A 14,410-nucleotide genomic window follows, 5' to 3' on the forward strand; every position below is an offset into this window, starting at 1 on the left:
ATACCATTTCCTGGTGCATGTTTAGTGATAATAAAAAAATAGGTGTAATTTTCTAATGCCACACTGTGAATTTCTGTTGTCACCTTTAATGTTAAATTTGATCATTTGCATTGTAAAATAAAATGTATGATTTTTAAGTTCTCTCCTTTTATTTATTAATCAGGAAATAATTATTCTATGTCTATGTTTGTGTGTGTACATGTGTGTATGTGTACATATGTGTGCGTGTGTTTGTGTATGTGTACATGTGTGTGCGTGTACATGTGTGTGTGTATGTGTACATGTGTGTGCATGTACATGTGTGTGTGTATGTGTACATATGTGTGTGTGTACATGTGTGTGTGTATGTGTACATGTGTGTGTGTGCGCCAGACATTAATTGGACAAGACACTGATCCATTGTGCAGATTGGAAGGTCAGAGAGGGTGGAAACTGGGTGTGAGGGTTAGTTATTCCTGAACAGAAGAGGACCCATATAGACCAGGGCCAAGTCTGTTTGTCTGTATGTTTGTAAATCAGCCTGCCAGCCTGATGCCCATACAGACACACATACAGTGTAAATGGGAGGAAGAAGGGAATGTCCCACTGCTTCTCTGCCAATATCTAATGAGAAGACAACACATACTGACTAATGTAGACTACACAATTAAAACTGACATAGGTCAACATAAAATAGGGAGGTGTGGTTCCTGTCACACAGCTCAAACTCTGTTCTGTGCCACTTCAGGTTGACTCCAGTGATTTTTGTGTTACTCTACTGCCTTCTCATGGACATTTGCTGCAATTGTCAAAAACAAATTGTGTGCATGGTTTAGAGCCAAGCTCAGCTGTCGAAGATTATTAAACAGCCAAGACTGTTCACTATGTTCAATTGTAACCTGTCAAGTCAAAATGTAATCTGAATGCTAATGTTACTTTAGAATATAGCAAAATTACACCAATATATTAAATAATATATTCTGTTGGGGACAGAAAACCAGAGACAGATTTTTTGTGTGTAACATCCATTTATCACCACATTATATGAGAAACCTGGAAATTACAAACATCCTTTTTATTGAAACTTTGTTGTAACATTTGAAATCAAATTCAGAAAAACAATAAAATGACAGTTAAGAGGTGGGGATGACACTTCAACCTGAGAACTAGTACACTGATAGATGTATTTGGAAAAGAGAAGGGAGGAGGTCAGTCTTGAAATACAGACCACTGACAGACATAATCATTGAAATACCTCATTTGTCAAATGTTACTGTTCATCAAAGATTTTTTTCTTTTTTTGGTTCTTCGTGGATCTAAGTGGTCCTTTTGTATATGTTGTAGGCCCTATATCAAAATATCACAGGATAGATTTTCAAGTAAAGTTTTCAGAACTTTGGCTTGAAGTCCTTTGTCATTGAAGCCAATTGGAGATATACATAGAGGACAGAATAGGAGCTACACATGCTAGATCATCTTGACATGATTCACTCTGGGGTTCAGAACCCACCAGAAGCTTTTACAGCTAGACACAATACAGCAAATCTGTTGTAGTTTTCTGTAGAAAAATTTAATATTCAATCATTTCCCCCCATCTTAATTTCTTTCACAAATAATTGCCTGCTATGAAAAAGGCATGTCAAAAGCATTTCAACAAAGAAAAAAAATGAAGACAAGACTATTTTGATGATCATAACTAATGGGAGCAATGATCAAAATTGTACTGATAATAATTTCTCCAGAGACGTTGAGAATTGTATACAATCTTCGGAGCTGATCTGAGTCCTCAAAAACACACACCACAGTGGAGAGCGGAGGGCAGCTGGAGACAGACCTGCAGCACCTGCCGACAAGCAGCACTGGACCCTGGCCTGCTCATGACCTCCGACCTCTCCATAACGCTGTATCAAAACTGACAGATTTGGACAAGCAAGATGGTGGTCATCGTGAAAGCCCTTTATGAGGGCGTGTTTTTGTGACAACCATTCAGCTTGAACATATCAGTGTTCAAATCTAACCCAGGTCCTGGGGTAAGGGGTTTGTGGTAGCAAGGACCCATCTACTGTCTCCATGGCTGGTAGGGGAGGGGAGCAGGAAGAGGGACTAGGGCAGTTTTTGTAGCACCATGCAAAGGGAAAATAGCCTCCCAAACAGACAGACACCTGCCACCGTCTGCCTCTGTACTAGCTCTCTAACGCTCCACCCCTCTCTCCCTCTCTCCCTCACACCACTCTAACCCAGCACCCCATTTCTAGCTGCTCTCTCGCTCCGATTACACCATTCTATCTCCACTTCTACTGTACAAGGGTCTCACTGCTAGCATCTGAGTGTGTGTGTGTGTGTGAGAGCAGACGTCCGATCAGCCACCAGCAGTTACATGCACAAAAAGAGTACCCTAGAAGACTGCTGCATTGAGCACTAAGAAAACACAACTATACACTTTATTCTTATGATCATAATCATTGTTTCTCTACACACTACCGAGAAGAGAGGGAGGAGAGTAAGGAGGAGAGAAGGAGAGGAGGGGAAGACAGACTGGTGTGGGGAGGAAGGGAGTAGATAGGAGGATAGATAAAAGCAAGATGGTGTCTTCTTAAGCGCGCTCCCCACGGATGCGGCGTGCCAGCTGGATGTCTTTGGGCATGATGGTGACACGCTTGGCGTGGATGGCGCACAGGTTGGTGTCCTCAAACAGACCAACCAGGTAAGCCTCACTGGCCTCCTGCAGAAACACAGAAGGGACAGACACGGCTCAGTTAACTGGTGGGGTTATACCATGCCATTACAAAAAAAGGTCATATTATTTTATTTTGTTGGACAGCTATGTCAAGGTCATATGGTAAGATGGACTATACCTGCAGAGCTCCGATGGCAGCACTCTGGAAGCGCAGGTCGGTCTTGAAGTCCTGGGCGATCTCCCTCACCAGGCGCTGGAAGGGCAGCTTACGGATCAGCAGCTCAGTGGACTTCTGGTACCGACGGATCTCACGCAGGGCCACGGTACCGGGCCTTGGACACACACAATCTTAATTACTACCTTGATAGAACCGTTTCCAAGCAAGAGAGGAGTCCAGTTGTGTTCAGAACTTCCATTCTGAGAAGAATTCCTGGATGGCCACACTGGTTGTCGGGTGGAAGGCGGTGTTACATTTCAAAAACAAATTTCCTGACATTATGACCTAATTTCCTCAACTTCCCAATTCAAATAGGGCCAGATAGGTCAGGGCAACCCCTCCCACAACACTGTCCAATCAAAATCTAGAAATAGGAGGACGTGTCCAGACATGCCCTTATCTACTCCGGATGTGATTGAAGGAAGAGTTTAAGAAAAAAAAGTTATGTTATGTGTCTGGTTATGCGTGACCTTCCTCACCTGTAGCGATGAGGCTTCTTGACGCCCCCAGTTGACGGGGCGCTCTTACGGGCAGCCTTGGTGGCCAGCTGCTTACGGGGGGCTTTGCCTCCAGTGGACTTACGGGCGGTCTGCTTAGTACGGGCCATGGCTCCTGGAGTTCAGCTGGAGTCCAAACACACACACACACACAAATGTGAGTATTCAGCATTACTATGAAACAAACAGTTGAACTACATTAAAGCACAAACTACATAGTAAACATCTCACCAATCAAAATCTATGAACTACCATCAATCAATTGGGAAAGCGCTGTCATTGGTTGCATGGTCGATCTAATTGTGTAAACATAGACCAACTGCCAATCAGGAAGTAGCCTACTAAGAGAGGGCGGGCTCTACGTTCCTCTAACATTGTTGCTGGTCCCGCCCACTCAGCTGTGATGATGGCGTCTGTTTGATGCGCAACCGGGATAAAACCCAGGGCAGAGGAGCAAATGACTACCACTCAAACTTTGATATTTTACGGAATAACTGACAAACCATGCCATCAAAGTTCACAACGGCGTTGAAGGGGACATCTTAATGAACTTGTCTATGCGCATAGAAACCGAGTTCGGCCCCCCAAGACGGCACACGACCGAACTGAACACGCGCATAATTTGAAACCGAATTTTCCCCGTCTGTAGGGGTGTAGAATAGACTGCAATTCTCCGTCGTTTCGACAGTGCTGGTGTTAGTTATTTTTCTTTACGACGAAAATGCATTACATTCTCATAAAAACACACCAGAATGTAGACAATTTTCAACTTTAAAAATGTGAAGTTTACTTTTACTAAAGGTAGAATGTTTGCAGTGACTTACCTAATGGATAAGTGACCTTAAAAGGTATGAGAAATATTTAGCTTGTCTAGTCGTGTCAGTATTTTCTTCCTCGTATCCACAATGGGAACGAATCGTCCAGCGGGAAAATGGCCGCTCTGTCAATCATTTCTCCCAGAATGCAACTGTGTATACACAATGTTCCTCTCGCTACTTTGTATCTCTTCGACATTTAAAATTATCAGAGGTGGAAGACACATTTAAGTTCTATTATTATATAATTTGAACGTTTGTGTTTTAGTCGCTGCGCATGTATTTAATGAATAACATTAGTAATTACGCCGAACGGCCCTATACGTGCTCAAATGTATTATTTCCCATAAATTGATTGTTAGTAAAACCCCAAATGTACATGAATCAGGAATACAAAACCATTTAGTCTTGAATCTGAGTGTACTATGTGAACTATTAAAGACAGGAAAAAGTTATATTCACAATCTGATTCTTTCTCAGAAAATCTGTTATAGTACTTAAGTTACTAAACCGAACACATGATTTAAGGAACACAAGGTTTATTATCACCTTTTGTATGTGAAATTTGAGTATTACAAAAACTTGTTTTTAAAATGATATAAAAAAAATCATAGCCAGTAAAAAAGGGTATCACATCAACCTGAGAGGAACACAAGTAAAAATCAAATGACCCAGATAAAAACAAAAGATATATGCTACATATTGGCCTCTGTAGGCTTTTGAGTCATTTTTATATAATCATGTAATTTCAATTAGATAACATAATAAGCCCAATTTGATTGAACTGTAAACCAGTAGAAATACAGTGCAGTTGTAAAAGAAAAACACCTAGATAATTGAGGTTATGTGTGTGAAAATCATGCATTACAAAATGAGAACACAATCCGATTATAACAGTATTATATCTGTTTGTCAATACAGGAAACTAAGATACTTTATGTGGAGCACTATTTGCTGAGGAAAGGTCTCAGAAGTGTGGACCTATATTCCTCACCTTCCCTCTCACTCCCATCCATGTAGGAAGAGAGAAAAAGAACATGAGGAATCAAAGACACTAATGAGTTTCAGCCTCATCTTCAAACACAAACTCACGACTACACAATATGTCCATCCACACAGATGCCTTGCTATTTCTGTGAGATTGTTGTGTCTGAGGTGTGTGTGTTTTAGATTCACTCCATGAAAGTTATCGAAACAAACTCTTATGCTAAGTCTAAAAGAGGAAACAAGACTACACTTTACTCTTGTTACAATCAAACAAAAAAAACAAGCCAAAGCAAACTACTAACAAAGTTTATATATATGAGAAAGGGATGGCAGATGAAGGGAGGAGCTGTGTCATCGGGGCATTTTAAGCGCGCTCCCCACGGATGCGGCGTGCCAGCTGGATGTCTTTGGGCATGATGGTGACACGCTTGGCATGGATGGCGCACAGGTTGGTGTCCTCAAACAGACCAACCAGGTAAGCCTCACTGGCCTCCTGCAGAAACACAGAAGGGACAGACACGGCTCAGTTAACTGGTGGGGTTATACCATGCCATTACAAAAAAAGGTCATATTATTTTATTTTGTTGGACAGCTATGTCAAGGTCATATGGTAAGATGGACTATACCTGCAGAGCTCCGATGGCAGCACTCTGGAAGCGCAGGTCGGTCTTGAAGTCCTGGGCGATCTCCCTCACCAGGCGCTGGAAGGGCAGCTTACGGATCAGCAGCTCAGTGGACTTCTGGTACCGACGGATCTCACGCAGGGCCACGGTACCGGGCCTGGAGGTGGCACACACACACACGCGATGTTAACTATGGATCCATTAGATACATGGATACCCTTTTAGCATGCCCTCGGGGAAATAAACATACAAATAACTTATGCTGTTGTGAGTGAGTGATGATATGACTGTGTAGCTCACCTGTAGCGATGAGGCTTCTTGACGCCCCCAGTTGACGGGGCGCTCTTACGGGCAGCCTTGGTGGCCAGCTGCTTACGGGGGGCTTTGCCTCCAGTGGACTTACGGGCGGTTTGCTTGGTACGGGCCATGGCTCCTGGAGATTAGCTGCAACATTATAAATCAACTATAAACATAGATTCATACAGTACAGATTGTATCTCGTCCTATTCCCCAAACAGAAAAGTTGCTATTAGCTGTTTTTTTTAGAATGTTAAATCTAGCCTGCTGCAGAAAACAGTGCATGCACACGCATTTGTAGCAGGATATTTCAAACAATCAATGAGCAAAACGTAGTCTTAATTATTATTTGGTTACGCACGAGTAATCTAACTGAAAAGGGTTGCTACAAAACAATAACAAATCCATGCGCTGCTGGGGCCCCGCTACTTTTATGTAGTATCAAAACATGGTATCCAAGGCACCCAGGTCCTAAATATGCGTGGAGCTAGATGTACATCAGAGTAGACCAATCGTAGCGTACACGTCTCTCCTCTTCACCAATGGTCATGGCCGTGTATTAAATCGGTCCCTCCCCTAGAACATTTGAGAATGGAGAAGACGGACTATGGCTGCTACAAAAAGGGAAGCAAAATTAGGACCTTGGAAGAAGTAGGGGTGACTATTATCCCGACGTAGCTAAAAAATACCGTCAGTGAAGGCATTTATCAGTTTGAGTAGGTGTTTCTACACACTCACAGGGATCAACCAATCAACTTTGGTTCGTAGATGACCCCTTAAAAAGCGCGCAATACCGAAGCAAATTGGAGAGGACTGAAACGTGTTTTTGGTTGCTGTTCAAAGCAGATCATAGGAAGCTGTTTCGGTCATTGGTCCGGCATTATGCCTTTTGCTAAATATGTGAAATTGACTACCTAAAATAAAATAATTTACTGCTGATAACAGCAAATAAGTTGTTAGGTGGGGGGGGGGAATCTTACCTTGTAGATTGAGTAGACTGAGATTCCTGTTTTATAAGGCGAAATGTGTGCGCTGTTAAGCGTTGTTCTCAGCAGTATGGAGGACTAGAAAACAGAAAATAATGAACAGAGGTGTGTTTCCCACAATGCATCCGCTGCAACACACTTGCGTCAGTCAGACTCAGTACCCTACATGTAACATGAGACCGTGATATTTTTCATCGTCTCATCCTAAATATTATGTTTGCACTGATAATGACATTTCAGCACAATATGAACAAGTACTTTTTAACTTTTGCAGATACAGATTCGAAAAGTTTTGATTCCGTTAAGCTGTTTTGCACTATAAGCAAAACAGGATTTTATTAGCCAACGTGTAGCCTATTTGAAAGGAATGGAATATAGCCGTTATTATACTCAACAAAGTTACATTGATTGTATTTGTAGCTGACCAAGTTGTCTCCACGGACATTTTTTGGTTGTTGTTTCTGACCAGAAAAAAATCATAAATAGAACGACACTTCAAAGAAAAATTGCTAAAAAGTCAAGACAATAAAAGCAGAAAAGAGGTTAGGTAGGCCTACATTAATCAAAAAACGGCTAATGTCTGTTTGGTGGGCGACTGACTTGCACAGTCTGCTATTCGGCATTTACAACAACTATACTGCAAGTGGCGCTATAGCCACAGGTGTATAAATAGGTCCCTTTAAATTTCCTGACGAAGAAGAACGCGTGTTTGTGCTAGCATGGCGGCCAAGAGGGTGAAGCGCGTGGCAGCGGGACAGCCTGGATTTCTGTCGTTTAAACCACCGTCCGATCACGATGATTTGACCAGTGGGCGGAGGAAGCGTGTAAATAAGAACAAGAAAAAGAACTGGAACAAACACAGCGATATTCAGGATATTGAAGAGTTTTTGGATGATGTGAGACTTCAGGAAAGGGCCACGGGGTAAGCATGTGTTTGCCAATAGCTAACCAGCAAGCTAACTAGCTACTGGTTCCCTGCATTCCTGATAACTCAAACCCATTTTGTGTGTGTGTGTGTGTGTGTGTGGTTGTGGTTGTGTTCTTTTTCACAGAGGCCTGATATCAGAGAAGTCCGATGAAAGTCTATTTTTCTTGGACGTTGGAGAACAGAGGAAACCTATCCAAGAAGGTACGATTTAACATGGCTCCAGTCCCATAAATGATCTCCGTTTTCTACGCATTTGAAAGCGTACGCAGAATAAAGTCAAGGTGTAGCTGGCCTGGACAAGATGTCATTTATGCAATTTCCCAATGGTCTCAACTAAATTCATACTTCCTGAGTGTTATACTCAAGGAAGTATTCAAGTTGTAAGCAAAGCAAAATCTTTATAATTTCTTGGTTAGTTGGTAAGTTGCTGATAGGTTTATATTTATGAAATTCCAGAACCAGAGTGTAAGGGGAAGGGGAAGAGGAGGAAGTCGAAACCACTCAGGATAGACTTGATTTTGCAGCACGACTCCCTCGTCCCTGCACCCAAAGAGTGAGTGACTCCTTTTCTTCTGATACTTCTCTCTCTCCCCCCCCCCACCTCTGCTCCAACGACCTCACATTACAATTTAACCCCCCTCCCCCATCATCTTTCCACAACATACTTCCCTCAAGCACCTCCTCCTTTTCCTGCCCTGTGTCCAGTGATGATTCCATCCTTGCGCTCACAGTATTCTCTTAGGGGAATGTGAAGACAGCCTTGGACCTCAGGGGGCAGTTATGTAAACGGCCCCCTGGGAACTGAGGGCAACAAAGGGCCCATCCATTCCCCCAACCACATGTACCCATGTCTAATACTCTAGATGTTGTTTGTAGATAGCTTTGAAGTGGCCCTGTAGTGTAGACAACTTGCTGCTCCCTGATTTGAAGTGACTACTTCCTCCTCGCTGCAGTATCTTGGCCTACCAGCAGCCTAACGCCAAGAAGCTGCGGCGCACTGCGGAGAGACTCGAGCATCTGGCCACCAAGGGCAAGATTCCACGGAGACAGAAACGCCTGTTGAATCGCAGGGCGGTCACGGCGGCAACAGCAACCAAGAAGCAACCAGTGGCCAACAACCATCCTGACAGACCGTATTACGACCTGTGGGGGGCTGAAGGTGAGTGAGGGGAAGAGAGGGTCAGGGTTAGTCAGCTTAAAGTTTAACGGTTCTCCCATTTTCTGTTACCAATGTTGGCACTTGTTTCGTGGGTTTTATTTAGTTTGTTTTCTGCTTTTCCAGCCAAAGAGACTGCAGACCCTTATTTCCTGGAACAGACTGGCAAGAAACGCGTCAAGGTGTGCATTGTAAACACTTTATGGTGTCGTGTGAAATGTCTGTGTACAAAAGTAGTCACAGTGTACTGACCCTGCTCACCTCTCGCTTGGCGTCCAGAGACCAGAGAAGCTGAACGAGAAGCCGTCCACCCTCCCTGCTGTGGAGGTCATCGCTCCAGGAGGCTCCTACAACCCCGAGTTCTTCTCACATCAGGTGGCCACAACGCTCTGCTCCGCTCTGGGTTTCTGAAGTCCATCTTCCTCCCAACCCTTTTAAACTTTTATTTAAATGAGGGAATTTGTAAATGCATTAACCTAAACCTTTATCTGACCAAAGTCTGCACGCTTGGCCGTTATACAAAATACAACTGTGGACAAGTAGAACTCTGCATTTACATGTCTGACATGCCCCCAGAGCAATGAACCGTTGCTGAATAACATGCTGATTTGCTTGGTTGTCATGGACTAGCAGCGTTATGTAATGTTAGTTGACCTCCCCTGCCCTGCCCCCCCAGGCCCTGCTGCTGGAGGCCCATGAGGTGGAGGTGAAGAAGCAGAAGCAGGAGCTGCGGCTGGAGAAACAGCTGGCTGTCAACAAAGAGGACACTGCCACAGAGGTATTACAACCTCCATCTAACTGCTCCAGTCTCCCATTACAACCTCCATTTAACTGCTACTTTTACTCTGTGTCTACAACCTCACCACTACATGTCTACAACCTTGCTATGCGTCTTCAACCTCACAACTTGTCCCTGCAGGAGACAGTGTTCCAGGAGCAGGTGGAGGGCCTTCTGGAGGAAGAGGAAGGGGAGGAGCCAAACGAGGAAGACGAAATGCCTGTGGGAGCGGTGCCACAGGAGAAAAAGACGGAGAAGCAGAGGAAGAAGGAGAGGATGGAAAAGATAAAGGTATACAAACTGTCATGGCCGTTCTTGGCCCAGTCCTAGCTGCTTCGAGGAGTCGTTTCACTTACAACTTGCACCTTATTGTGTAGACTAAGTGAATTCAGATAAGCATGGTTATCCACCTCTTCCAGGAGCAACAGCAGCATAGCCTGCGCACCCTGACTGAGCGCCACCAGCAGCTGTTCCAGCTGCGCTCCATCCAGGCCTCCTTGAAGAAGCGGGATCAGACCACCAGGGAGAGGCAGAAGCGGCGACGTGCCAAGATGGAGGCCCAGAAGTCTCTGCCTCGACGCCTCGGCAAGCTCAAGTCAGTATAGACCTTCAGACGGTAGAAGGCACTAGGCAGACTATACCTTTTTTTTGACAGGTAAACCGAAGGAATTCAATTAACTAGTTCATTTTCCCGGAGTTTGACCTGTTGTCCTCCCTCTTCACCCCCAGATTCCAGGCCTCAGACCTGGATGTGCAGCTGAGTGACGAGATCCCAGGCTCCCTGCGCACTCTCAAGGTGGGACATGAGCACGCCATCTGTCTATGAAACGTCAACAAATCCACTGCATGTTATTGGTTGTAGTTGTGGTGGAACAGTGGTTTTGACCTGCGTGTGTAATGCTGTGCTCCCGCAGCCAGAGGGCAGCATCCTCAAAGACCGCTTCAAGAGCATGCAGAAGAGAAACCTGATTGAGCCCAGAGAGCGAGCCAAGTAAGACCTCAGCTCTCTTTACATTTCTATCCTTCACTGGCTCCCTCCCCCCATCCATCCTCCTTTCTCAATTGTTTTTGAGTCATTACCCGAGTTCCATTAGCTATGTACTCAAGTGTAATTTAGTGAAATGGATATTGTTACTTCAGCTTTCCATGACCACTAACCATATTCGCTCCGATCTCTCCAGGTTCAAGAGGAGGCACAAGCTGAAGTACACAGAGAAGAGGGCTTTCAAGGAGATCACTTAATCCCACCCTCCACCAACCAGTCAGACTGCTCGGTCACTGCCCCGCCACATCCTCCTACCACCACAAATATGACACCCATACTATATTATCAGCCCAACTTGTACAATTAAAACCTATTTCAGGCCTGCTAAATGGTCCTGAAGTATTTCTGAGGTCTCTGTGAGCAAGTGTCTGACTCCAGCTTCAGCTGCTCTGGTACCTTTAAAAAAAAAAAAAAAAAAAAAACTTGGATCTCCTTCATCTAGGGGGTTTGAGGACTATTGTTCTTCCTTCTGCCATCTCCTCGGTAACCTGAGCTGAAAAACTGGGGAAAATGAGGGCATGTGCTGTTGGGCCTGGCTTTCACTCATCCAGTCACATCAGATCAGTGTTTATATAGTCAGACAGGAGGGAAGCTGGGCTCCAGTTTGATTACTGAGAGGGAAATCTCTGTGGTCCTTAACTTGACCTCAATTTGTGCTTCAGTGATGTCACAGACTGGCAATCCATTACCCAGGCTGATGTTACCACCTTACGAGAGCAGGTCTGACTGGGTCAGCTATCCGTTTGGTGGTTGTGTCGGGGCAGCACCATGGATTCCCCTGGGGAGTCACAGCAGGTTGTCGCCTTGCCAACGTCTGCCTGAGGGAGAGCAGGAGTCCCTGAGACACTCATCACGTGGCTTCTCACCAGTCACGCTGCTCAGCACTTGCAACTCCTCTATCCTACCTGGCTCCTCCCATGATGTGTTGGTCCACTCTGCTCTGTTGGAGAATAAGCATGTGCCTTCCTCCAATCCCGTGTGTGGGAGACGAGGGCAGAGAAGGGTTAGTTGGGTGTAAAGGACATGTAATCCTGGACTCTACTCATGCCAAGTTCACATTTGGTGGAGGACTCAGACAGTTAAACCATTGGACCAAACATGGAGTCTTGTCGAATTTACATGGGTTCTATTGCTGCAGTACTTTAACTGCAGCAATGTTTTTGAAAATAAAATAATTGTTGAAAGCTTGTGTGTTTTGTTTGAGGGGGGGGGGGGGGAGGGTAGGCACCAGTTGTCCCTTTAGCCAGTCTTGATCATTTAGGTGCTTTTCACTTACAAACACACATGCAACTAGTGCTCTCGAACCAGGAATCCAGGCACACGTTCGCAAAGTAACTCACTTGACACCCAGTGTCTCGGTTAGGCCCTTCCCACCTCTAAGCCCTCCAGGAACAGACCCTCTTAGCTCTGATCCTCTTCAGCAGACTATGACACTTTGGGGGGGGGGTGAGAACGTGTTGACGACACACACTGCTCCTGTTTCTACATGGCTGGGAGTTGGGCGTATGAACGCGTCAGCCTTAGTTGGGAGAGACTAGCTTCACAGACATGTGGGGAAGCTGACGTAATTACTGTTGGTGAGACATCCATCCCCTCTCCCATGTAATCTTTCTCCCAGTCCCTCTCCTCTCCTGTGTCTTCTCTATGCTGTCTACATGTACTATTCCCCCTCTCCTGTTTTCCTGCTGTCCTCTCTTCCCAGGGCTTGACCCCCACACCCCCGCCCAGGGCTTGTGGGGTTCTGGAGAGTGACCAAAGCTGCTTATCTCTTAATCAGGGCACAAATGTAATCTTTTACCTACAGAGATGCCTGCCCCACATGGATCACCCACTGGTTCTGCTGCTTTCTAAATGCTTGTTACCCACACACACATTTAGGAAGATATGCACACTGACAGGCTGACCAATGCACCCACACACATTGCGTTTTGGTAAGATTACATTTTAGGGGAGGGGAGGGAGGGCAAGGACTATCAGCCCTAACCTCTACATTATCCCTCTTGTTCTTGGGAACATGAGTTAATTGGAAACATAAGTTAATCATCAGTTAGTGAGAGATTAAATGGGTGAAGTGGTGAAAGAGGGAGAGATTGAGAGTGCGATGAGCACTAAGTCATCTAAGTGTGCGCACGTCTCTCTGTTTGGGTGTTTTCTTCCTCCAATTTTCACCTGCATTTTTAGAATTTGCTAAGTCTCAGGCTTGACTGGTCTTCAATGTGCAGCACAAAACCACACATGCACACACACACCTACACACACACAGCTAATGCAGACACACACAAAGGGACCAGGGTGCTGTGTTCTATGTCCAGATTCCAGACACAGTCCTGGACCAACAACACCAACAACTAGACTGTGACAGCCCTGAGCAACAGAGAAAAGGGGGAGGAAGAGGGATGGAAAGAGTGGTACAACAGTTGGAAGGCACAATGGAAGAAAGGATGGATGGATGAGGAGAGAGGATAACTGGGGGAATGCTTTTTGTGGTGGCTGTGTGGTGTTTGGAGTGGAACAGTGAGAAATGAGAGAGAGAGGACATGGGGGGGGGGGGAGGGAGGAGGAGGGGGGATAAACAGAGCGTTGGAGGAGGGGGAGGAGTGGCACGATGATTTCTCTCTCTAATCCTCTGGACACACGCACGAGCTGGCTGCCTGCAGGCAGAGAGAGGGAGGGAAAGACAGAGAGAGAGAGACGGGCAGGTGGAAGGTGCAGCCAGAGAGGGTGAAGTCAAACCGAAAAGGAAAACAAGATGAAGGCAGAGGAGCCGAGGGAGGACGAACGATAGAGAGCAGAGAGCTACCTACCACGCCAGGAGAGAGGGAGGAGAGAAAGACTTCCTCACACGTACCAGCAGAGAAGCGATTCGCAGAGAGAGAGAGAGAGAGAGAACAGAGCGAGCAAGGGCTGGAGAGGAAGGAAGCCACACTCCGGCACTGCCAGTGCGAACGTGACGAACGAAGGAGAGAGACAGGGAGAGGGAGCGCAGGAAGGAGAACACAAGACACCGTGGGGAAGTGGTGGGACCCGGAAGACAAGGGCGGGGGTGGAAAGGGACGAGAGTGGACGCAGGAGAGACAGAGAGAAAGGGGGAGAGGAGGGAAGGTGATGGAGGCGTGGAGAGAGAGAGCAAACTCTGTTCCTGTTCAGTCTGACATCGAGAGGACAGGAGCTGAGCATAGCACAGCCAGGGCTCAACACAGCGTGTAGGTGTGTGTGGGTGTGTGGGTGTCAGACAGGGTGTGATGGATCCCGGTTCTGTGTCAGTGTGTTTGCAGAGACAGACTGTGCGGTACAGGAACTCTCCAGCCAGGCACACTGTCTGCCGTCTGCATGCTTAGAACAGATATGAGAGTGTGTGAAGGGGTTTAAGTGTGTGTGTGTGTGTGCTTCGAGACAGAAGGAGCAGGTGTGTGTGCTTGAGAGAG

At 45.7% G+C, this 14,410-nt stretch overlaps 3 protein-coding genes across 3 annotated transcripts; 1 reads left to right on the forward strand and 2 right to left on the reverse strand.

The window, feature by feature from the left end:
- Positions 1-2,390: 2,390 nt before the first annotated feature.
- Positions 2,391-4,323, reverse strand: LOC146257321 (histone H3.3A). Its single transcript, XM_084673397.1, has 4 exons — positions 4,195-4,323; positions 3,353-3,496; positions 2,835-2,988; positions 2,391-2,701 (listed from the first exon to the last, which is right to left on the reverse strand). Exons 2-4 carry the CDS (start codon positions 3,478-3,480, stop codon positions 2,573-2,575), a joined length of 411 nt encoding a protein of 136 aa, XP_084529523.1. The 5' UTR covers positions 3,481-3,496; positions 4,195-4,323; the 3' UTR covers positions 2,391-2,572.
- Positions 4,324-5,462: 1,139 nt separating this feature from the next.
- LOC146257322 (histone H3.3A) lies at positions 5,463-7,162 on the reverse strand. The gene is made up of 4 exons (XM_084673396.1): positions 7,073-7,162; positions 6,096-6,239; positions 5,799-5,952; positions 5,463-5,665 (listed from the first exon to the last, which is right to left on the reverse strand). Exons 2-4 carry the CDS (start codon positions 6,221-6,223, stop codon positions 5,537-5,539), a joined length of 411 nt encoding a protein of 136 aa, XP_084529522.1. The 5' UTR covers positions 6,224-6,239; positions 7,073-7,162; the 3' UTR covers positions 5,463-5,536.
- A 599-nt stretch (positions 7,163-7,761) lies between these two features.
- nop53 (NOP53 ribosome biogenesis factor) lies at positions 7,762-12,169 on the forward strand. Its single transcript, XM_084673395.1, has 12 exons — positions 7,762-8,000; positions 8,131-8,207; positions 8,463-8,559; positions 8,960-9,165; positions 9,289-9,344; positions 9,442-9,537; positions 9,839-9,940; positions 10,082-10,231; positions 10,360-10,535; positions 10,670-10,736; positions 10,855-10,931; positions 11,122-12,169. The coding sequence occupies exons 1-12, from the start codon at positions 7,798-7,800 to the stop codon at positions 11,180-11,182; spliced, it is 1,368 nt and encodes a 455-aa protein (XP_084529521.1). The 5' UTR covers positions 7,762-7,797; the 3' UTR covers positions 11,183-12,169.
- The last annotated feature ends 2,241 nt before the right edge of the window (positions 12,170-14,410 follow it).

Source organism: Hypomesus nipponensis, chromosome 15, assembly GCF_054491055.1.
Source record: "Hypomesus nipponensis isolate SF chromosome 15, ASM5449105v1, whole genome shotgun sequence".
Classification (NCBI taxonomy): domain Eukaryota; kingdom Metazoa; phylum Chordata; class Actinopteri; order Osmeriformes; family Osmeridae; genus Hypomesus; species Hypomesus nipponensis.